Genomic DNA, 24,337 nt, shown 5'->3' on the forward strand with positions numbered 1-24,337 from the left:
ACCAGGAGACAATCCGGCCCGAGAGTGGTTCCGGAGAGGAGTGAGAGGAGAGACACAGAATAAAACCAAGACAGTGAGTGGACCCGGGTGGGTGTGAGGGGAGAGACCCAGGAGAAAATCAGGCCCGTGACCACAGGGAGTGAGAGGAGAGACCCAGGATAAAACCAGGTTAGCAACCGCGGGGAGTGATAGGAGAGACCCAGGAGAAAATCAGGCCCGAGAGTGGACCCGGGGGGGAGTGAGAGGTGAGACTCAGGAATAAACCAGGCCTGAGAGTGGACCCGGGGGAAGTGAGAGGAGAGACCCAGGATAAAACCAGGCCTGCGAGTGGAACCGAGGGGGAGTTAGAGGAGAGATCCAGGTGAAAATCAGACCCGTGACCACGGGGAGTGAGAGGAGAGACCCAGGATAAAACCAGGCCCGAAAGTGGACCCGGTGGGTAGTGAGAGGAGAGACTCAGGAATAAACCAGGCCTGAGAGTGGACCCGGGGAAAGTGAGAGGAGAGACCGAGGATAAAACCAGGCCCGCGACCACGGGGAGTGAGAGGAGAGACCAGGAGAAAATCAGGCCTGAGAGTGGATCCTGAGCGGAGCGAGAGGAGAGACCCAGAAGAAAATCAGGCCCGAGAGTGGATCCGGAGGGGAGTGAGAGGAGAGACACAGGATAAAACCAGGTCTGTGAGTAGACCCGGGTGGGAGTGAGAGGAGAGACTCAGGAATAAACAAGGCCTGAGAATGGACCCGTGGGAAGTGAGAGGAGAGACCCAGGATAAAACCAGGCTAGCAACCGCGTGGAGCGAGAGGAGAGACACAGGATAAAACCAGGCCTATGAGTAGACCCGGGTCGGAGTGAGAGGAGAGACCCAGCAATAAACAAGGCCTGAGAATGGACCCGGGGGGAGTGAGAGGAGAGACCCAGGATAAAACCAGGCCTGTGAGTAGACCCGGGTGGGAGTGAGAGGAGAGACTCAGGAATAAACAAGGCCTGAGAATGGACCCGGGGGAGGTGAGAGGAGAGACCCAGGATAAAACCAGGCTAGCAACCGCGTGGAGTGAGAGGAGAGACACAGGATAAAACCAGGCCTGTGAGTAGACCCGGGTGGGAGTGAGAGGAGAGACACAGGAATAAACAAGGCCTGAGAATGGACCCGGGGGGAGTGAGAGGAGAGACCCAGGATAAAACCAGGCTAGCAACCGCGGGGAGTGAGAGGAGAGACCCAGGAGAAAATCAGGCCCGAGAGTGGATCCTGAGGGGAGCGAGAGGAGAGACCCAGAAGAAAATCAGGCCCGAGAGTGGATCCGGAGGGGAGTGAGAGGAGAGACACAGGATAAAACCAGGTCTGTGAGTAGACCCGGGTGGGAGTGAGAGGAGAGACTCAGGAATAAACAAGGCCTGAGAATGGACCCGGGGGAAGTTAGAGGAGAGACCCAGGATACAACCAGGCTAGCAACCGCGTGGAGCGAGAGGAGAGACACAGGATAAAACCAGGCCTATGAGTAGACCCGGGTGGGAGTGAGAGGAGAGACTCAGGAATAAACAAGGCCTGAGAATGGACCCGGGGGAGGTGAGAGGAGAGACCCAGGATAAAACCAGGCTAGCAACCGCGTGGAGTGAGAGGAGAGACACAGGATAAAACCAGGCCTGTGAGTAGACCCGGGTGGGAGTGAGAGGAGAGACCCAGGAGAAAATCAGGCCCGTGACCACGGGGAGTGAGAGGAGAGACCCAGGATAAAACCAGGCTAGCAACCGCGTGGAGTGAGAGGAGAGACACAGGATAAAACCAGGCCTGTGAGTAGACCCGGGTGGGAGTGAGAGGAGAGACCCAGGAGAAAATCAGGCCCGTGACCACGGGGAGTGAGAGGAGAGACCCAGGATAAAACCAGGCTAGCAACCGCGTGGAGTGAGAGGAGAGACACAGGATAAAACTAGGCCTGTGAGTAGACCCGGGTGGGAGTGAGAGGAGAGACTCAGGAATAAACAAGGCCTGAGAATGGACCCGGGGGGAGTGAGAGGAGAGACCCAGGATAAAACCAGGCTAGCAACCGCGGGGAGTGAGAGGAGAGACCCAGGAGAAAATCAGGCCCGAGAGTGGATCCTGAGGGGAGCGAGAGGAGAGACCCAGGAGAAAATCAGGCCCAAGAGTGGACCCGGGGGCGAGTGAGAGGTGAGACTCAGGAATAAACCAGGCCTGAGAGTGGACCCGGGGGAAGTGAGAGGAGAGACCGAGGATAAAACCAGGCCTGCGAATGGAACCGTAGGGGAGTTAGAGGAGAGACTCAGGATAAAACTAGGCCCGTGACCACGGGGAGTGAGAGGAGAGACCCAGGCTAAAACCAGGCCCGAGAGTGGACCCAGGGGGTAGTGAGAGGAGAGACTCAGGAATAAACCAGGCCCGACAGTGGAACCGGGGGAAGTGAGAGGAGAGACTCAGGAATAAACCAGGCCCGACAGTGGAACCGCGGGAAGTGAGATGAGAGACCGAGGATAAAACCAGGCCCGCGACCACGGGGAGTGAGAGGAGAGACACAGGATAAAACCATGCCAGTGAGTGGACCCGGGTGGGAGTGAGAGGAGAGACTCAGGAATAAACCAGGTCCACGCCCAGGGGGAGTGAGAGGAGAGACCCAGGATAAAACCAGGCACATGAGTGCACCCGGGGGGAGTGAGAGGAGAGACTCAGGAATAAACCAGGCACGAGAGTGAACCCGGGGGGAGTGAGAGGAGAGACTCAGGAAAAAACCAGGCCCAAGAGTGGACCCGGGTGGGAGTGAGAGAAGAGACTCAGGAATAAACCATGCCCGCGCCCACGGGGAGTGAGAGGAGAGACCCAGGATAAAACCAGGCCCAAGAGTGCACCCGGGGGGAGTGAGTGGAGAGACACAGGAATAAACCAGGCACGAGAGTGGACCCGGGGGGAGTGAGAGGAGAGACTCAGGAAAAAACAAGGCCTGAGAGAGAACCTGGAGGGAGTGAGAGCAGAGATTCAGGATTAAACCAGTCCTGAGAGTGGACCCGGGGAAAGTGAGAGGAGAGACCGAGGATAAAACCAGGCCCACGACCACGGGGAGTGAGAGGAGAGACCCAGGATAAAACCAGGCCTGTGAGTAGACCCGGGTGGGAGTGAGAGGAGAGACTCAGGAATAAACAAGGCCTGAGAATGGCCCCGGGTCAGTGAGAGGAGAGACACAGGATAAAACCAGGCCTGTGAGTAGACCCGGGTGGGAGTGAGAGGAGAGACTCAGGAAAAATCCAGTCCCAAATGTGCACCCGGGGGGAGTGAGAGGAGAGACTCAGGAAAAAACAAGGCCTGAGAGTGGACCTGGAGGGAGTGAGAGGAGAGACTCAGGAAAAAACCAGGCCCGCGACGACGGGAAGTAAGAGGAGAGACTCAGGATAAAACCAGGTCTGAGAGTTGACCCGGGTGGGAGTGAGAGGAGAGACTCAGGATAAAACCAGGCCTGAGAGTGGACCCGGGTGGGAGTGAGAGGAGAGACTCAGGATAAAACCAGGCCTGAGAGTGGACCCGGGTGGGAGTGACAGCAGAGACTCAGGATAAAACCAGGCCTGAGAGTGGACCCGGAGGGGAGTGATAAAGAGACTCAGGATAAAACCAGGCCTGAGAGTGGACCCGGGTGGGAGTGAGAGGAGAGACTCAGGATAAAACCAGGCCTGAGAGTGGACCCGGGTGGGAGTGACAGCAGAGACTCAGGATAAAACCAGGCCTGAGAGTGGACCCGGAGGGGAGTGATAAAGAGACTCAGGATAAAACCAGGCCTGAGAGTGGACCCGGGGTGAGTGAGAGGAGAGCCTCAGGATAAAACGAGGCCCGAGAGTGGACCCGGGGGGAAGTGAGAGGAGAGACACAGGAATAAACCAGGCACGAGAGTGGACCCGGGGGGAGTGAGAGGAGAGACCCAGGATAAAACCAGGCTTGAGAGTGGATTCGGCGGGGAGTGAGACGAGAGTCCCCGGAGAAAATCAGGCCCGTGACCATGGGGAGTGAGAGGAGAGAACCAGTATAAAACAAAGCCTGAGAGTGGACCCGGGGGGTACTGAGAGGAGCGACCCAGGAGAAAATCAGGCCCTTGACCACGGGGAGTAGGAGGAGAGACCCAGGATAAAGCCAGGCTTGAGAGTGGACCCGGGAGTGAGTGAGAGGAGAGACTCAGGAATAAACCAGGCCTGAGAGTGGACCCGTGGGAACTGAGAGGAGAGACCCAGGATAAAACCAGGCCTGAGAGTGGACCCGGGGGGAGTGAGAGGAGAGACCAAGGATAAAACCAGGCCTGTGAGTGGACCCGGGTGGGAGAGAGAGGAGAGAGTCAGGAAATAACCAGGCCTGAGAGTGGACCCGGGGGGATTGAGAGGAGAGACTCAGGATAAAACCAGGCAGGCGACCACGGGGAGTGAGAGGCGAGACTCAGGATAAAACCAGGCCTTCGAGTGGACCCGGGGGGGAGTGAGAGGAGAGACTCAGGATAAAACCAGGCCCGAGAGTGGACCCAGGTGGGAGTGAGAGGAGAGACTCAGGAATAAACCATTCCTGAGAGCGTACCCGGGGGAAGTGAGAGGAGAGACCGAGGATAAAACCAGGCCGGCGACCACGGGGAGTGAGAGGAGAGACCCAGGATAAAACCAGGCCTGAGAGTGGACCCAGGGGGAGTGAGAGGAGAGACTCAGGATAAAACCCGGCCCGCGACCACGGGAAGTAAGAGGAGAGACCCAGGATAAAACCAGGCCTGAGAGAGGACCCAGGGGGGAGTGAGAGGTGACTCTCAGGATAAAACCAGGCCTGAGAGTGGACCCAGGGGGGAGTGAGAGGTGAGACACAGTATAAAACCAGGCCCGCGACCACAGGAAGTGAGAGGAGAGACCCAGGATAAAACCAGGCCTGAGAGTGGACCCAGGGGGGAGTGAGAGGAGAGACACAGGAATAAACCAGGCCCGAGAGAGGACCCGGGGGGAGTGAGAGGAGGGACTCAGGATAAAAGCAGGCCCGAGAGTGGACCAGGAGGGAGTAAGAGGAGAGACTTAGGATAAAACGAGACCTGAGAGTTGACCCGGCGGGAAGTCAGAGGAGAGACTCAGGATAAAACCAGGCCTGAGAGTGGTCCCATTAAGGATCTTTTGACAGTGGTTCAGGAGGTATAAACAGAGGTTAAGAAGCTTTCGATAAAAGTTAAGGAGTTTAGACACAGGTTAACGAGGTTTGAGCCGAGGTTGCGGATGTTGTCAGGAAAAACCTTACATGCCAAATGAGAATTATTTAATTTCATCGGTTGGAAACTTATAGACTTTTAATGAAGCAAAATCCCTACAGTAACTTCTCAAAATTAGCAGCCAAGATGACCACTTACATGCCATTTACATTTGAAATACCAGGAGTTTGAACTAGAGACAACAAGTCTATTAAGAATCCCAGCCAGAACAATGCTTTGGTTGACTGAGTAGGTTAGCCAGATCGCCCTTGTTTGCAGGACATTCCAAACCGTCTTGAGGTATTCAGACGTGGAGATGTACCTCCACGGGGTAAACACTGCCAACCCCACTTGACAGAGGTTTTGGGTTTTAGGCTTTGGACCTCATGAAAAATAAAGGGGATTGAGAGAACCATGTGACTGCCTATTCATCCCTGAAGAAACAACGAGTTTCGTTACACAGACAGGCAGTAACTGAATGGACAGCAGCACAGAAGGCTGCTGCTCCACTGTCTCTCTCTCTCACTTCTCTCTCTCTCTCCCCAGAAAATATCAAGTTTGAAAATCATCTGCAACTGAGGGACCCTCCAAGCCTACAGACTGCTACAGCCAGCAACTTGGGGAAGAGCACCAACTATAGATTCTGCCTTCAGAAATACCCTGAGCAAAGCAAGCCCCCCAAAATACACTTTGACTAAACAAGAACTTCAAGAATACAGCTTCAGCTGAGGACAACTGGATCATTCACTTTACAGACTGTATTTAAATTCTAATTATTCTGGACTTTAATCCAACCTCCAAATCCACTTTCCTTCCTGTAGTGTGTGTGTGTGTGTGTGTGTGTGTGTGTGTGTGTGTGTGTGTGTGTGTGTGTGTGTGTGTGTGTGTGTGTGTGTGTGTGTGTGTGTGTGTGTGTGTGTGTGTGTGTGTGTGTGTGTGTGTGTGTGTGTGTGTGTGTGTGTGTGTGTTTTTCTTGTGCAAATGTGTGCGTGAATGTGCAGTATATTTTTAGTATTTTTAAATCAGGTTAGAGTGTTAAATATAATAAACTTACCTCTTGCTTGTTTAAACTCAAGAAAACCTGTCCAATTGTTTTTTTCACAATTACAGTAAAGGAAAAAGGTAAAACATTCATGGAGGTGGTAGACACAACCACTGTTTAAAAGGAATAAACCTGTTATGGTCAAATAAGAGGAGGGGAAGAGGGTAGTCTGAGATCCCGAGATCCCCTCCTCAACTGGCCGTAACAATGTTTTGACAGATGTTAAGGAGATTGAGACAGAAGTTAAGCTGATTTAGACAGACGTATTCTGAAAACATATGAGAGTGCTAATATTGTGAGATTGTTTGCAGTGGTTGGTGAATGGGTAATGAAGGGTCAGAGACTGAGATGTACCACTGGAAGATGAATGGGTTGTTAGAAGGAATGTATTCACGTCACACGGAGGGTTATTAGAGCAGAAAATGTTTACCATAGGGTGCTATTGAGGCAGAGACTGGAAGATTGTTTACAAAGGAGTTGGACAAGGATTAGAAAGGAAGGTTATAAAAGGATATGGGGAAAGAGCAGGGAACAGGAGCAGAGTTAGGGAGCTCCAGTTGGGGATGGGCACTTAGAAAGCACTGATGGCCTGGGAATGTTTTATGAGCATGTCCCATAGTAATCTTGCTGGAAGAGGCTGGCTTTAACCTCGTGTGTATCCCCCACTTCCCTTTGCCCCACAAATGGTGACTGTGCATTCAGACACCAAGAGGTCACACTCTGGAATTCGCTACCCGAAACGATGCTGTGAGTTCTCTCATCCCAATTACTATAATCCTGGTTTGATTTCCCAGTGAACATAACTGTGTGACTCAAGCATTTCATTGCACTTACTCTCAGTTTGCACCATTTTGACAAAGTCACTATGCAGTCAGAATTGAGTCTGTAGCTCATGTTGAGGAAGGAGCTGTACTAAGGGGAAGGCAGTGCTCTGTATCTAACCCATGCCAATTCAACATGTTGACACATGGATCTCTCCACCCAAACAGCACAAACTAACCCTTGCAATCAATAATTATTTTGCACTTTGATCATCTCTTGTGGAATCTGTCAGCACACACTGTACCTTCTTCAGCAGGTTCCTGCCCCTCTGAACTTGTGAAGACCTGTGCTTTTGCAGGCTTTTTACTATGTATCTTGGACTTGACATGCTTTGTGAGGTTCCCTGAGAGAATAACATAGATATTATTAGGTTAACATTTTGCTTGGATGCAAAGACATTACTTACCCCGACACAAGTTCACTGCTCAGTTACATCACATTCATTCAGACTGCACTCAGTGCTCACACTTTCCTTAATGCTGTTCATTTTCAGAAAAAACAACAAGAGCGAAATGATCATAACAAACTTCATAAAAGTTCCTTATAACATGGTGAATTCTAGACCAGGAAGTTCCTATCAGCCCCTTCCACCCGTAATCTTGCCGGAAAGGACTGACTTTGGTCTCTAGTGTATCCACCATTGACCTTCAGACATCAGGGGCCCAGGCTCTGAAAATCACCTCTAAACCTTTCCATCTCTCCACCTCTCTCACCTCTTATCAGACTAAGTGTTCCACCCATTCTAATATCCCTGCTTTTGTTCAGTGTCGACTTCTGTCTGATTGCCATCTGTAAAGCTCTTTGCGGCTTTTTCCAGAAAAAAAGGTTCTCTATAAACATGTTCGTATTGTCCTATTAGGTGCTGGAAGATTTCGGCCACTGCTTGTCACTGAACTTCCTAGTTATTCTCATTTATTATACAATTAACTCCTGAGCAAGTAAGGAACAACAACTGAATCCTCATAGAAATAGCTGACCTCACCCAGGAGATATAAAGACAGGTAGGTCTGTCTCCCCCATGGAAACAGTATCTCTCTCACTCTGTCTTTGAGGCCAAAACATTGTATGTTTTCAAGAAGGTGTTAGATATTGCTCTTGGGTTTAAAGGGATCAAAGGATATGGGGAGAAAGCAGGAACAGGTTACTGAGTTGGATGATCAGCCATGATCATAATGAATGGCGGAGCAGGCTCGAAGGGCCGAATGGCCTACTCCTGCTTCTATTTTCTATGTTGTTATGTTCCTACGTCTCTCTCTCTCTCTTTGTTTCTGTCTTTGTCTCTATCTCTGTCTCTGTCTCTCTCTTTCTGTCTCCCTCTCTGTCTCTGTCTCTATGTCTTTTTCTCTGTCTCTGTCACTCTGTCTTGGCCTCTGCCTCTGTCTCTCTCTTTCCCATATCCGCCACCCCACGCCCGTCCCCCTCCCCCACCCCACTCAGGCTCAGAGCCTAAATCACCTCTGCCAATATGTATAATGGAGAAGTTCTCCTTTCTGTTGCTTGCTGCCATCTACCTCTCAGTGTTTGTACTCACCTTTAGTTTTGAAGGACCGATCACAGAGTTTGCAGTGATAAGGGCGTACATTGGTGTGAGTCTGTAGGTGGGTCTTCAGGGTACTGGGTTTCTTACAGCAGATTCCACATTCCTTGCACATGTGTTTCCCTCGGTCATGACCTGTCTCATACAGCTCACCCACCTTGTGTCTAGAAAGAGAATCGGAAGGGTTGAGCTTTGCAGAAATAGTGAGGAAAAAAGTTGGCAAATGAACATCATGCACTCCAATCACAGTCCAAAGTGATCTTTGATTATTGTAATGTGAATCCCTGACTGAACTCTATAGTTTAATCTAGTCAATTGGTACAGTTCCACTGACTCGCTTGGCTGTATTGCAGGAAGTCCTACCAGGTCTGGAAGGTGTTCAGTGTCTGTCTGTGTGTGGTCATAGTCCCACAGTGCAGTAAAACCCAGAACTGCAGCATGAAACAATTCAGCAGTCACTCTATACATCAGGTCCTTTCACTACAGTCAGTAAGCTCAGAGTCACAGATATCAAACACACAGATCTGTCCACTCACCCTCGACCTGAGCTGCTTGAACATTTGTACTTGCTCCCTCTGCATCTCCTTCTTCCCTGAGCGTTAACCAGTGATTGGGGGACCAGCCTCTGTCTGGAGTGAGGGTGCACTGCAGTCTGCAGCTTGTCAATCTGTTAACAAAAGGAAGGGACATTAATCTGCATGCTGAGCATGCACTGCACTGGAAAAATCTGCAAAACTGAGTGGCAATGGGAATTTGGTGAGAGTGGGAATTCAGTGTAGAGGGGAGGGAGGTGCTAAGAGGAAGTAAGCAGCGCGAAGTCCAGTACGACCAAGTCCTGCTTCAACAAAGTGCTTAAGTTGAGAATTTTGAGTGTGGGAATTCAGCGCAGTGAGGGAAGTGGTGCTGTTTTAGTCTTTTATAAAACTAGGAGTAGTCAGAGAGAGAGAGTGAGATCCAGCGAGACCTGAGAGCTGAAGTCCAGAGGCATTAATTAGGTGAGCAGGTAGGTGATTGCTTGGTGAGTCTGAATTTTTCTTTTCTTTTCTCTAAATTTGGGCAGTAGTTTGAACGAGTCATGGGAACATATAAAAATTGTATTAAATTTATAGCTTAACTAGTTAAAACTACTTAATATAACTACAAATTATCATTGAGTGATATTTCTAAACTTGAAACCCAATTAGTAAAATAAAACACAATAGAGAAGACAGCGCAGGTGATGTGTTGCAGTTGCAGTATGTGCGAGCTCACGGACACCAGTGTGATTCACAGCAACTACATCTGCAGTAAGTGTCTGCGGCTCGAAGAGCTTCGGCTCAGAGTTGATGAGCTGGTGTCTGAGATTCAGACACAACGATGCATCAGGGAGGGAGAAAGTTACCTGGCCACTTTGTTCCAGGAGGCAGTCACACCCCTTAGGCCAGGTACTTCTGATTTGATCACTGCACAGGAACAGGAGGGTGTTACTATGAGTGAGGCAGGTATGGGGATACAAAAGGTAGCAATGGAGGAGCCTCAGCACTTTCACTTGTCCAACAGGTTGGATGTTCTTGCAGCCTGTGTGGATGAGAGCAGGGACTACAGGGATGATGAGCAAACTGACCACAGCATCATGGTACAGAGGGTCATTCAAGTACTTATGAACATACGAACATATGAATTAGGAGCAGGAGTAGGCCACTCAGCCCCTCGAGCCTGCTCCGCCATTCAATACGATCATGGCTGATCTGATTGTAACCTCAACTCCACATTCCCGTCTATCCCCAGTAACCTTCCACCCCCTTGCTCATCAAGAATGTTTGCAGCATTCATAACAAGGTAGTTGAATTGATGGCACAAATAGAAATAAATGAGTATGATATGATAGTCATTACAGAGATGTGGTTGCAAGGTGACCCAGCTTGGGATAGAATATCCAAGGTGTTTGACATTTCAGAAGGTCAGGAAGAAAATAAAAGGAGGTGGGGTAGCTCTGTTAATAATGGAAAAGATCAGTGCAGTAGTGAGAAATGATCTTGGCTCAGAGGATACGATGTAAAATTAGTTTGAGTGGAGATAAGAAATAGCAAAGGAAGGAAGCCACTGGTGAGAGTAGTTTATAGGCCCCCTAACAGTAGCCACACTGTAGGACAGAGTATAATTCAAGAAATAATGGGGGCTTATAAGAAAGATACTGTAATAATCATGGGTAATTTTAATCTTCACAAAGATTGGCCAAAAACAAAATTGGCAAAGGTAGCCTTGAGGATGAGTTCATAGAGTGTATTCAGGACAGTTTCTTAGAACAATATGTTCTGGAACCAACCAGGGAACAGGTTATTTTAGACCTGGTAATTTTTTATTTATTTAGAGATACAGCACTGAAACAGGCCCTTTGGCCCACCGAGTCTGTGCCAACCATCAACCACCCATCTATACTAATCCTACACTAATCCCATATTCCTACCATTTCCCCACCTGTTCCTATATTCTCCTACCACCTACCTATACTAGGGGCAATTTATAATGGCCAATTTACCTATCAACCTGCAAGTCTTTTTGGTGGTGGGAGGAAACCGGAGTACCCGGCGAAAACCCATGCAGACACAGGGAGAACTTGCAAACTCCACACAGGCAGTACCCAGAATTGAACCTGCGGTGCTAACCACTGCGCCACTGTGCTGGTAATGTGTAATGAGACAGGATAAATTAATGATTTCATAGTAAAGGATCCTCTGGGCATGAGTGATCATAACATGATAGAATTTCGCATTCAGTTTGAGGCGAGAAACTTGCATCTGAGCCCAGTGACTTAAACTTAAAGGCAATTACAAAGGTATGAAGACAGAATTGGCTAAAGTAGACTATGATAATAGGTTAAAGGGTAAGATGGTTGATAAGCAGTAGCAGACATTTAAGGAGCTATTTCATAACTCTCAACCAAGATAGTCCATTGAGAAGGAAAGGCTCTATGGCTGCAATTTTATGCCACCTGCAGGAGTGGGCTGGAGGCTGGGGGGTGGTGGGGGGGTTTGTAAGATTGAGGGGGCGGTGGAGGGGATGTTCCCATCACCTTCCTGACCCCGCTGCCACTTTACATGGGGCAGCAGCAGCGAGAAACAGCCCACCCGCCCCTGGCCAATCAAGGCCTTTAAAGTGGGAAATTAATTGCCATTTAAGGGCCTCCTTCTGCCACTGCTGGTATTTTACCAGTGGCGGGTGGGCAGCTCAGGCCCCCCCAACAGGTCACCCAGTAAAACCTGGTTGAGGGGGACCCTCCTAATCGGGCACCCTGTGCCCCATGGAGGGCCCAAATGCCCCACTGAAATACATTCCCCCTCACACCTTAACCCCCCCACCCTTGTCTCGCCGGGGCCTGGTCGATTGTCCCCAGCAAAGCCCAACAAACTTACTTTTTTTGCTGGGCTGGTATCACTCCTGCTCCACTCCCTGGCTGCAGTCCCAGCAGTGGCCACCACTCCTGGTGGGGCTGCTGGCACTGAGAGCTGCTGGCCCGCTGATTGGCGGAATTCCTGCCCGAGACCAATTATGAGCCTGGGCCACATAAAATCATAGCGTGGTACCAGGTGTGGCGGAGGCAGACTCCCCCTGACGTTTTGCCCAGTGGGCAGGGCCTCCTGCCCAATGTAAAATTCCAGCCTATGAGAAGAATGAACCATTCATGAGTAACTAAGGAGGTTAAGGATGGTATCAAATTGAAAGAAAAGGTGTACAATCCTGTGAATTAGTGGTAGGACTGAAGATTGGAAAAATTTTAGAGGCTAGCAAAAGATGACCAAAGAAATGAAAAGGGAGAAATTAGAATATGAGAGTAAACTAGCAAGAAATACAAAAACAGATGGTAAGAGATCTTACAAGTATATAAAAAGGAAGAGAGTAGCTAAAGTAGAGGATGAGAATTAGGGAATTAATAATGGGAAACAAGGAAATGGCAGTGAATTGAACAAATATTTTGTCTGTGTCTTCACAGTAGAAGACAATAAAAGCATCTCAATAATGGGGAAATAATGTGGGGCAAAAGGGAGGGACAAACTTAAAGCAATCAGTATCACTGGAGAAAAAGTAATAGGAAAACTAATGGCACTGAAGGCTGACATGTCCTCTGGACCTGATCGCCTGCATCCTAGGGTCTTTAAAGAAGTGGCTGCAGAGATAGTGGATGCATCATTGTAAACTTCCAAATTTCCCTTAGATTCTGGAAAGGTCCCAGCAGATTGAAAAACTACAAATGTAACACTCCTATTCAAGAAAGGAGGGAGGTTGAAAGCAGGAAATGAGAAGCCAGTTAACCTAACATCTGTCATTGGGAAAATTCTGGAATCCACGATTAAGGAAGTAGTAGGAGGACATTTAGAAAATCACGATGCAATCAAGCAGAGTCAACATGGTTTTGTGAAAGGGAAATCGTGTTCGACAAATTTATTAGAGTTCTTTGAGGATGTAACAAGCAGGGTGGATAAAGGGGAACCAGTAGATGTCGTGTATTTGAATTTCCAAAAGACATTCAATAAGATGCCACATAAAAGGTTACTACACAAGATATGAGCTCATGATGTTGTGGGTAATATAGCAGCATGGATAGAGGATTGGCTAACTAACAGGAAACAGAGAGGCAGGATAAATGGGTCATTTTCAGGTTGGCAAATGTAACTAGTGGAGTGCCACAGGGATCAGTGCTGTGGCCTCAACTATTTACAATCTGTATCAATGACTTGGGTGAAGGGACTGAGTGTATTGTAGCCAAATTTGCAGGCAATACAAAGATAGGTGGGAAAGCAAGTGTAATATTATAGCTTCCAACCTCATAGTCCCGAAATCCCGCACAGCCCGCTTCTACTACCTTCCTAAAATCCACAAACAGGACTGTCCTGGTAGACCCATCCTGCCTGTTCCTGCCCCAGCTGAACCTATTTATTCCTATCTTGACTCTATCTTTTCTCTCCTGGTCCAGTCTCTTCCCACCTACATCCATGAGTCTTCTGACGCCCTATGTCATTTTGACAATTTCCAGTTTCCTGGCCCTAGCCGCCTCCTTTTCACTATGGACGTCCGATCTCTCTACACCTCCATCCCCCACCAGGATGGTTTGAGGGCTCTCCGCTTCTTCCTTGAACAGAGGCCCAACCCGTCCCCATCCACCTCAACCCTCCTCCGCCTGGCTGAACTTGTTCTCACATTGAACAACTTCTCCTTCAACTCCACTCACTTCCTTCAAGTAAAAGGTGTTGCTATGGGTACCCGCATGAGTCCTAGTTATGCTTGTCTTTTTGTGGGATATGTCGAGCATTCTTTGTTCCAGTCCTACTCAGGCCCCCTCCCCCAACTCTTTTTCCGGTACATTGATGACTGTATCGGTGCCATTTCCTGCTCCCTCCCCGAACTGGAAAACTTTATTAACTTTGCTTCCAATTTCTACCCTTTACATGTTCTATCTTCGACACTTCCCTTCCCTTCCTCGACTTCTCTGTCTCTGTCTCTGGGGATAGGTTTTCCACTAATATTTATTATAAGCCCACCGACTCCCACAGCTACCTTGACTACACTTCTTCACACCCCGCCTCCTGTAAGGACTCAATTCCATTCTCCCAGTTTCTCCGTCTCTGATGCATCTGCTCTGATGATGTAACCTTCCATGACGGTGCTTCTGATATGTCTTCCTTTTTCCTCAACCTAGGATTCCCCCCCACTGTGGTTGACAGGGCCCTCAGCCATGTCCGGCCCATTTCTCGCACCCCTACCCTCACCCTTCCTCCCAGAACCGTGACAGGGCTCCCCCTGTCCTCATTTTCCACGCCACCAGCCTCCACATCCAGGTACGATAGCAACGTTTAAGAGGCATCTTGACAAATACATGAATAGGATGGGAATAGAGGGATACGGTCCCTGGAAGTGCAGAAGGTTTTAGTTTAGACAGGCATCAAGATCGGTGCAGGCTTGGAGGGCCGAATGGCCTGTTCCTATGCTGTACTGTTCTTTGTTCCTTTTGTTCTTTGATCACCTGCCGCCATTTCCGCCACCTCCAGCGTGATGCCCCTCCCCTGTCAGCATTCCAAAGGGATCGTTCATTGATCGTGGTCTGAGGGATTGGGACAAAAGTGTAGTGCTTTTGCCCGTATCGGGAGGCAGTGGCGTAATGGTAATGTCACTGGACTAGTAATCCAGAGCCCGGGCTAATGCTCTGAGGACATGTGTTCGAATCCCATCATGGCAGATGGTTAAATTTGAATTCAATTAATAAAATTAATAAATCTGGAATTAAAAGTTAGTCTAATGGTGACCATGAAACCATTGTCGATTGTTGTAAAAACCCATCTGGTTCACTAATGTCCTTTAGGGAAGGAAATCTGCTGTCCTTACCTGGTCTGGCCAACATGTGACTCCAGACCCACAGAAATGTGGTTGACTCTTAAATGCCCTCTGAAATGGCCCAGCAAGCCACTCAGTTCAAGGGCAATTAGGGATGGGCAATAAATTCCGGCCTAGCCAGTGATGCCCACATCCCATGAATGAATTTTAAAAAAGCCCTGGTCCACTCCTCCATTACCCCTGACACCTCGGCACCTTCCCCTGTAATCGCAGGAGGTGTAATACCTGCCCATTTACCTCCTCTTTCCTCACTATCCAAGGCCCCAAACACTCCTTTCAGGTGAAGCTGTGATTTATTTGTACTTCTTTCAATGTAGTATACTGTATTCACTGATCACAATGTGGTCTCCCCTACAATGGGGAGAGCAGACGCAGACTGGGTGACTGCTTTGCGGAACATCTCCGCTCAGTCTGAAAGCATGACCCCGAGCTTCCGGTTGCTTGCCAATTCAACACTCCCCCCTGCTCTCATGCCCACAGATCTGGCCTGCTCCAGTGTTCCAGTTAACATCAACACAAGCTCGAGGAACAGCACCTGATCTTTTGATTAGGGATCCTCCAGCCTTGCAGACTGAACATGAAGTTCAATAACTTCAGAACATGACTGGACTTTTTTTAATGTTTTATTTTTTAACCATGTGCTGCTTTTCATGTAGTCAGAGCTGCTCATTATTCCGCTATTAACAGTCTCTCTGGACTAATGCTTTGTCTTTCACCACAAGCTTTAACACACACTTTGTCCCAGGACAGCTTTGTTATTTAATCTCTCCTGCCCTATCAAACACCTTCCCCTTTGTTCCCTCCCCCATCCCCCTCCCCTTCACTTGCTTAAAACCTAATTCTTTTCCAACCTTTGCCAGTTCTGATGAAAGATCACAGACCTGAAACATTAACTTTGCTTCTCTCTCCACAGATGCTGCCAGACCTGCTGAGTATTTCCAGCACTTTTTGTTTTGTGTCATATTATGTGATCCTTTTGATGTGTGATCTATTGTAAGACTCACAGGACTACGACCGGGTAACCATTCCACTATATAAGAAAGCTCATAGAGGTATAGAGTCATTACTGCACAGATTGGCCCATTTGGCCCATCAAGTTCATGTTGGCTCTCTGTAGAGCAACCCAATCAACCCCATTCCCCACTCTATTCCTACAGCCCAACAAGTTTATTTCCCTTCAGTGTCCATCCAATTTCCTTTTGAAATCATCAATCAACTTCACTTCCACCACCCTTGTAGGCAGTGAGTCATTACTACTCACTGCATCCACCCTGCATCTTTTGTCCAATACCTTAAATCTATGTACCCTAGTACCATCAGCTAATGGGAGCAGCTTTTCTTTGTTGACCTTATCTAAACCTGTTATAATCTTCAACACCTCTGTCGTCTCCCCTCAATCTCCTTTGCTCCAAGAACAACCCCAACTTCTCCAGCCTAACCTTGTAGCTAATGTTCCTCATCCCTGGAACCATTCTGGTAAATCTCCTCTGCACCCTCTCAAGGACCCTCACATCCTTTCTAAAGTGTGGTGACTAGAACAGGATGCAATACTCTAGTTGTGGCCTGAACAGAGCTTTATAAAGGTTCAGCACAACTTCCCTGCTCAATGCCTCTGACAGAGGTGACAGAGGGAAACCAGGGAATTATAGACCAGTTAGTCTAACATCTGCTGTCTGGAAATTGCTAGAGTCTGGAATTAAGGATTGGGTGCTTGAACACCTGGAAAATTTTCAGCTGATCAGAGAGAGCCAGCATGGGTTTGGAAAGGGTAGGTCATACCTGATGAAACTTATAGAATTTTTTGAGGAGGTGACTAAAGTAGTGGACACAGGCATGTCTATAGATACTATTTATATGGACTTCCAGAAAGTATTTGATAAAATCCCTCACAAGAGACTGTTAGCTAAATGAATGCCCATGGAATTGATGGGAAACTATTGACCTGGTTAGGAAACACTAGTTGATCTGAAGGACAGCAGGGGTAAAGGACAGGTACTCGAATTAGCAGGGTGTGACTAATGGATTTGTGTTGAGGCCTCATCATATTTATTAACTACTTAGATGATGGGATAGAAAGCGCATACATTTTTCTATAATTTTCTATAATTTTTCTATGGTTCTACACAAATTTACTGATGACACAAGCTTAGGCAGCATTGTAAGCAGTGTAGAGGGAAGTGTAAAATTACAAAGAGATATTGATAGAGTAAGTGAATGGGCAAAGCTGTAGCAAATGGATTTCCAAGTAAACAAATGTGAGGTCACAAGATAGAACAGGATAATTTCTAAAGGATGAAAATCGAGATACAGCAGAGGTCCAAAGAAACTTGAGGCTCCAGGTACACAGGCCATTAAAATGTCATGGACAGGAACAGAAAATAATCAAAATGGCTAATTGAACGCTGGCCTTTCTTTGTAGAAAACTAGAATACAAGAGCGTCGAAGTCATGCTTCATCTAACCAAAGGCCTATTTAGCCGACTGCTGGAGTACTGAGAGCAGTTCTGGGCAGCACACCTTAGGAAGGATATACTGACCTTGGAGGGAGTGGATTTAACAGAATGATGCCTGGACATCAAGGGTTAAATTCTGAGGAGTGGTTACACAAACTATGGTTGTAACCACTGGAATTTAGAAGGTTATGAAGTGATTTGAAGTTTTCAAGATATTAGGGATAAAAGATAGGAGAGATAGAGAGAAATTATTTCCACTGGACGAGCATACATAGTCTAAAAATTAGAGTGAGACATTTCAGCAGTGAAACTAGGAAACACTTTTACAAACAAAGGATGGTAGAAGTTTGGAACGCTCTTCCACAAATGGTAAATGATGCTGTGTCAGTTGTTAATTTTAATCAGAGATTGATAGATTTTTGTTATGCAAAAGAATGAAGGGATATGGGGCAAAGGTGGGTGCCATAATCCCATTGGATGGTGGAACAGGCTCGAGGAGTTAAGGCCTATTCATGCTCTATGTGCCTATCTTCCTATGTTGCTAAAGGGGAATGAAAGCAGATTCAGTACTAAGATTCAAAAGGGAAAAAACTACTGGACGAAGAGGAAAGGGCAGGAGGTGTGATGAATTAACTCTAAAAAGATCCAACACAAGCATGATGGATCAAAGTGGCCTCCTGCTGTGCGATGTCGAAGTACGATTTGATGAAGATTCATATCCGAACAACTGAGGGAAGGGCCAGTTATGAATCTCAAACATGATTGGAGCAGGGGGGCAGGAACTCGAATGCTCCTCACGATATCTCTGAGCTGAAAAAGATTGCAAGGACAAATGGAAGTTTCAATGACGTCAAAGTAAATTGCAATAACGCTTAAATACTGCGATACTGAAACATTGTAAGACTCACTGGGGAAGATTTCCACATACACAGACCTTCACTGGGGTACAGTTGCAAACACACTGACTCTCACTGGCATACAGTTTCACAGACACTGATTCTCACTGGGACAGAATTTCACACAAACTGACTCTCACTGGAGTACAGTTCCACACATGCTGACTCTCACTGGGTACAGTTCCACACATACTGACTCTTACTGGGGTACAGTTCCACACATACTGACTCTCACTGGGGTACAGTTCCACACATACTGACTCTCACTGGAGTACAGTTCCACACATACTGACTCTCACTGGAGTACAGTACCACACATACTGACTCTTACTGGGGTACAGTTCCACACATGCTGACTCTCACTGGGTACAGTTCCACACATACTGACTCTTACTGGGGTACAGTTCCACACATACTGACTCTCACTGGAGTACAGTTCCACACATACTGACTCTCACTGGAGTACAGTTCCACACATACTGACTCTCACTGGGGTACAGTTCCACACATGCTGACTCTCACTGGGGTGCTGTTCCACAGACACTGACTCTCACTGGGGTGCAGTTCCACACATGCTGACTCTCACTGCAGCACAGTTCCACACATGCTGACTCTCACTGGGATGCTGTTCCACAGACACTGACTCTCACTGGGGTGCAGTTCCACACATGCTGACTCTCACTGCAGTACAGTTCCACACAAGCGGATTCTCACTGGGGTACAGTTCCACACACACTGACTCGCACTGGGTACAGTTCCACACATGCTGACTCTCACTGGGTATAGTTCCACAGACACTGACTCTCACTGCGGTTCAGTTCTACAAGCTCTGACACTCACTGGGGTACAGTTCCACAGACACTGACTCTCACTGGGTACAGTTCCACAGACAATGACTCTCACTGGGGTTCAGTTCCACAAACACTGACACTCACTGGGGTACAGTTCCACACATGCTGGCTATCACTGGAGTACAGTTCTACACATGCTGACTATCATTGCGGTGATGTTCCACAAACACTGACTATCACTGGGTACAGTTCCACACACACTGACTATCACTGGAGTACAGTTCCACACATGCTGACTATCACTGCGGTGCTGTTCCACAAACACTGACTATCACTGGGTACAGTTCCAAACACACTGACTATCACTGGGTACAATTCCACACATGCTGACTCTCACTGGGGTGCAGTTCCACACACACTGACTCTCACTGGGTACAGTTCCACACATACTGACTCTCACTGGGGTGCACTTCCACACACACTGACTCTCACTGGGTACATTCCACACACACTGTCTATCACTGGGGACATTTCCACACATGCTGACTCTCACTGGTGTGCAGTTCCACACACACTGACTATCACTGGGTACAATTCCACACATGCTGAGTCTCACTGGGGTGCAGTTCCACACACACTGACTCTCACTGGGTACAGTTCCACACACACTGTCTATCACTGGGTACAGTTCCCCACATGCTGACTCTCACTGGGGTACAGTTCCACACACACTGACTCTCTCTGGCTACAGTTCCATACACACTGACTCTCACTGGGTACAGTTCCACAAAGGCTGACTCTCACTGGGTACAGTTCCACAAATGCTGACTCTCACTGGGGTACAGTTCCACATATGCTGACTCTCACTGGAGTACAGTTCCACACATGCTGACTCTCAGTGGGGTACAGTTCCACACGTACTGACTCTCACTGGGGTACAGTTCCACACATGCTGACGCTCACTGGAGTGCAGTTCCACACATGCTGACTCTCACTGGGTAAAGTTCCACACATGCTGACTCTCACTGGGGTACAGTTCCACACATGCTGACTCTCACTGGGGTGCAGTTTCACACACACTGACTCTCAGTGGGTACAGTTACACACATGCTGACCCTCACTGGGGTTCAGTTCCACAAACACTGACTCACAATATCACAAAGTTCAAGAGACACTGACTCTCACTGCGGTGCAATTGCAAACACACTGACTCTCACTGGGGTACAGTTTCACAGACACTGACTGTCACTGGGGTAAAGTTGCACAGACACTGATTCTCACAGGGGTGCAGTTCCACACATACTGACTCTCACTGGGGTACAGTTCCACACATTCTGACCACTGGGCTATAGTTCCACACACACTGACTCTCACTGGGTACAGTTCCACACATGCTGACTCTCACTGGGGTACAGTTCCACACGTGCTGACTCTCACTGGGTACAGTTCCACAGACACTGACTCTCACTGGGGTACAGTTCCACAGACACTGACTATCACTGGGTACAGTTCCACACATGCTGACTCTCACTGGGCTATAGTTCCACACACACTGACTCTCACTGGGTACAGTTCCACACATGCTGACTCTCACTGGGGTACAGTTCCACACGTGCTGACTCTCACTGGGTACAGTTCCACAGACACTGACTCTCACTGGGGTACAGTTCCACAGACACTGACTATCACTGGGTACAGTTCCACACATGCTGACTCTCACTGGGCTATAGTTCCACACACACTGACTCTCACTGGGTACAGTTCCACACATGCTGACTCTCACTGGGGTACAGTTCCACACATGCAGACTCTCACTGGGCTATAGTTCCACACACGCACTGACAATCACTGGGGCACAGTTCCACACATGCTGACTCTCATTGGGCTATAGTTCCACACATGCTGACTCTCACTGGGGTACAGTTCCACACATGCTGACTCTCACTGGGGTACAGTTCCACACATGATGACTCTCACTGGGCTATAGTTCCACACATGCTGACTCTCACTGGAGTACAGTTCCACACATGCTGACTCTCACTGGAGTACAGTTCCACACAAGCTGACTCTCACTGGGCTATAGTTCCACACAAACTGACTCTCACTGGGGTACAGTTCCACACATGCTGATTCTCACTGGGCTATAGTTCCACACATGCTGACTCTCACTGGAGTACCGTTCCACACATGCTGACTCTCACTGGAGTACAGTTCCACACATGCTGACTCTCACTGGGGTACAGTTCCACACATGCTGACTCTCACTGGGTACAGTTCCACAGACACTGACTCTCACTGGAGTACAGTTCCACACTCACTGACTCTCACTGGAGGACAGTTCCACACACACTGACTCTCACTGGGTACTGTTCCACACATGCTGACTCTCACTGGGGTACAGTTCCACACATGCTGACTCTCACTGGAGTACAGTTCCACACATGCTGACTCTCACTGGGGGACAGTTCCACACATGCTGACTCTCACTGGAGTACAGTTCCACACATGCTGACTCTCACTGGGGGACAGTTCCACACACACTGACTCTCTCTGGCTACAGTTCCATACACACTGACTCTCACTGGGTACAGTTCCACAAAGGCTGACTCTCACTGGGTACAGTTCCACAAATGCTGACTCTCACTGGGTACAGTTCCACAAAGGCTGTCTCTCACTGGAGTACAGTTCCACACATGCTGACTCTCACTGGAGTACAGTTCCACACATGCTGACTCTCACTGGGGGACAGTTCCACACACACTGACTCTCTCTGGCTACAGTTCCATACACACTGACTCTCACTGGGTACAGTTCCACAAAGGCTGACTCTCACTGGGTACAGTTCCACAAATGCTGACTCTCACTGGAGTACAGTTCCACACATGCTGACTCTCAGTGGGGTACAGTTCCACACGTACTGACTCTCACTGGGGTACAGTTCCACACATGCTGACGCTCACTGGAGTGCAGTTCCACACATGCTGACTCTCACTGGATAAAGTTCCACACATGCTGACTCTCACTGGGGTACAGTTCCACACATGCTGACTCTCACTGGGGTGCAGTTTCACACACACTGACTCTCAGTGGGTACAGTTACACACATGCTGACCCTCACTGGGGTTCAGTTCCACAAACACTGACTCGCAATATCACAAAGTTCAAGAGACACTGACTCTCACTGCGGTGCAATTGCAAACACACTGACTCTCACTGCGGTACAGTTTCACAGACACTGACTGTCACTGGGGTAAAGTTGCACAGACACTGATTCTCACAGGGGTGCAGTTCCACACACACTGACTCTCACTGGGGTACAGTTCCACACATGCTGACTCTCACTGGGCTATAGTTCCACACACACTGACTCTCACTGGGTACAGTTCCACACATGCTGACTCTCACTGGGGTACAGTTCCACACGTGCTGACTCTCACTGGGTACAGTTCCACAGACACTGACTCTCACTGGGGTACAGTTCCACAGACACTGACTATCACTGGGTACAGTACCACACATGCTGACTCTCACTGGGCTATAGTTCCACACACACTGACTCTCACTGGGTACAGTTCCACACATGCAGACTCTCACTGGGCTATAGTTCCACACACGCACTGACACTCACTGGGGCACAGTTCCACACATGCTGACTCTCATTGGGCTCATGTTCCACACATGCTGACTCTCACTGGGGTACAGTTCCACACATGCTGACTCTCACTGGGGTACAGTTCCACACATGATGACTCTCACTGGGCTATAGTTCCACACATGCTGACTCTCACTGGAGTACAGTTCCACACATGCTGACTCTCACTGGAGTACAGTTCCACACATGCTGACTCTCACTGGGCTATAGTTCCACACAAACTGACTCTCACTGGGGTACAGTTTCACACACACTGACTCTCACTGGGGTACAGTTCCACACATGCTGACCCTCACTGGGGTTCAGTTCCACAAACACTGACTCGCAATATCACAAAGTTCAAGAGACACTGACTCTCACTGCGGTGCAATTGCAAACACACTGACTCTCACTGGGGTACAGTTTCACAGACACTGACTGTCACTGGGGTAAAGTTGCACAGACACTGATTCTCACAGGGGTGCAGTTCCACACACACTGACTATCACTGGGGTTCAGTTCCACACATGCTGACTCTCACTGGGCTATAGTTCCACACACACTGACTCTCACAGGGTACAGTTCCACACATGCTGACTCTCACTGGGGTACAGTTCCACACGTGCTGACTCTCACTGGGTACAGTTCCACAGACACTGACTCTCACTGGGGTACAGTTCCACAGACACTGACTATCACTGGGTACAGGTCCACAAATGCTGACTCTCACTGGGCTATAGTTCCACACACACTGACTCTCACTGGGTACAGTTCCACACATGCTGACTCTCACTGGGGTACAGTTCCACACATGCAGACTCACACTGGGCTATAGTTCCACACACGCACTGACACTCACTGGGGTACAGTTCCACACATGCTGACTCTCATTGGGCTATAGTTCCACACATGCTGACTCTCACTGGGGTACAGTTCCACACATTCTGACTCTCACTGGGGTACAGTTCCACACATGATGACTCTCACTGGGCTATAGTTCCACACATGCTGACTCTCACTGGAGTACAGTTCCACACATGCTGACTCTCACTGGGCTATAGTTCGACACAAACTGAGTCTCACTGGGGTACAGTTCCACACATGCTGATTCTCACTGGGCTATAGTTCCACACATGCTGACTCTCACTGGAGTACGGTTCCACACATGCTGACTCTCACTGGAGTACGGTTCCACACATGCTGACTCTCACTGGGGTACAGTTCCACACATGCTGACTCTCACTGGAGTACAGTTCCACACATGCTGACTCTCACTGGAGTACGGTTCCACACTCACTGACTCTCACTGGAGTACTGTTCCACACATGCTGACTCTCACTGGGGTACAGTTCCACACATGCTGACTCTCACTGGAGTACAGTTCCACACATGCTGACTCTCACTGGAGTACGGTTCCACACTCACTGACTCTCACTGGAGGACAGTTCCAAACACACTGACTCTCACTGGGTACTGTTCCACACATGCTGACTCTCACTGGGGTACAGATCCACGCACACTGACTCTCACTGGAGTACAGTTCCACACATGCTGACTCTCACTGGGTACAGTTCCACACATGCTGACTCTCACTGGGGTAC

The 24,337-nt window shown here is 48.7% G+C and overlaps 1 protein-coding gene across 1 annotated transcript in view; it reads right to left on the bottom strand.

The window, feature by feature from the left end:
• The window catches only part of LOC137377992 (zinc finger protein 40-like), a 471,510-nt gene that overhangs the window by 89,868 nt on the left and 357,305 nt on the right, over positions 1–24,337 (bottom strand). The window contains exons 3-5 of the mRNA XM_068048017.1: positions 9,137–9,267; positions 8,595–8,764; positions 7,308–7,406 (exon numbers count right to left, since the gene is read on the bottom strand). Coding sequence (XP_067904118.1) covers positions 7,308–7,406; positions 8,595–8,764; positions 9,137–9,267 — 400 coding nt within the window. The remainder of the gene's footprint in view (positions 1–7,307; positions 7,407–8,594; positions 8,765–9,136; positions 9,268–24,337) is intronic.

This window comes from Heterodontus francisci, chromosome 16 (assembly GCF_036365525.1).
Source record: "Heterodontus francisci isolate sHetFra1 chromosome 16, sHetFra1.hap1, whole genome shotgun sequence".
NCBI lineage: Eukaryota > Metazoa > Chordata > Chondrichthyes > Heterodontiformes > Heterodontidae > Heterodontus > Heterodontus francisci.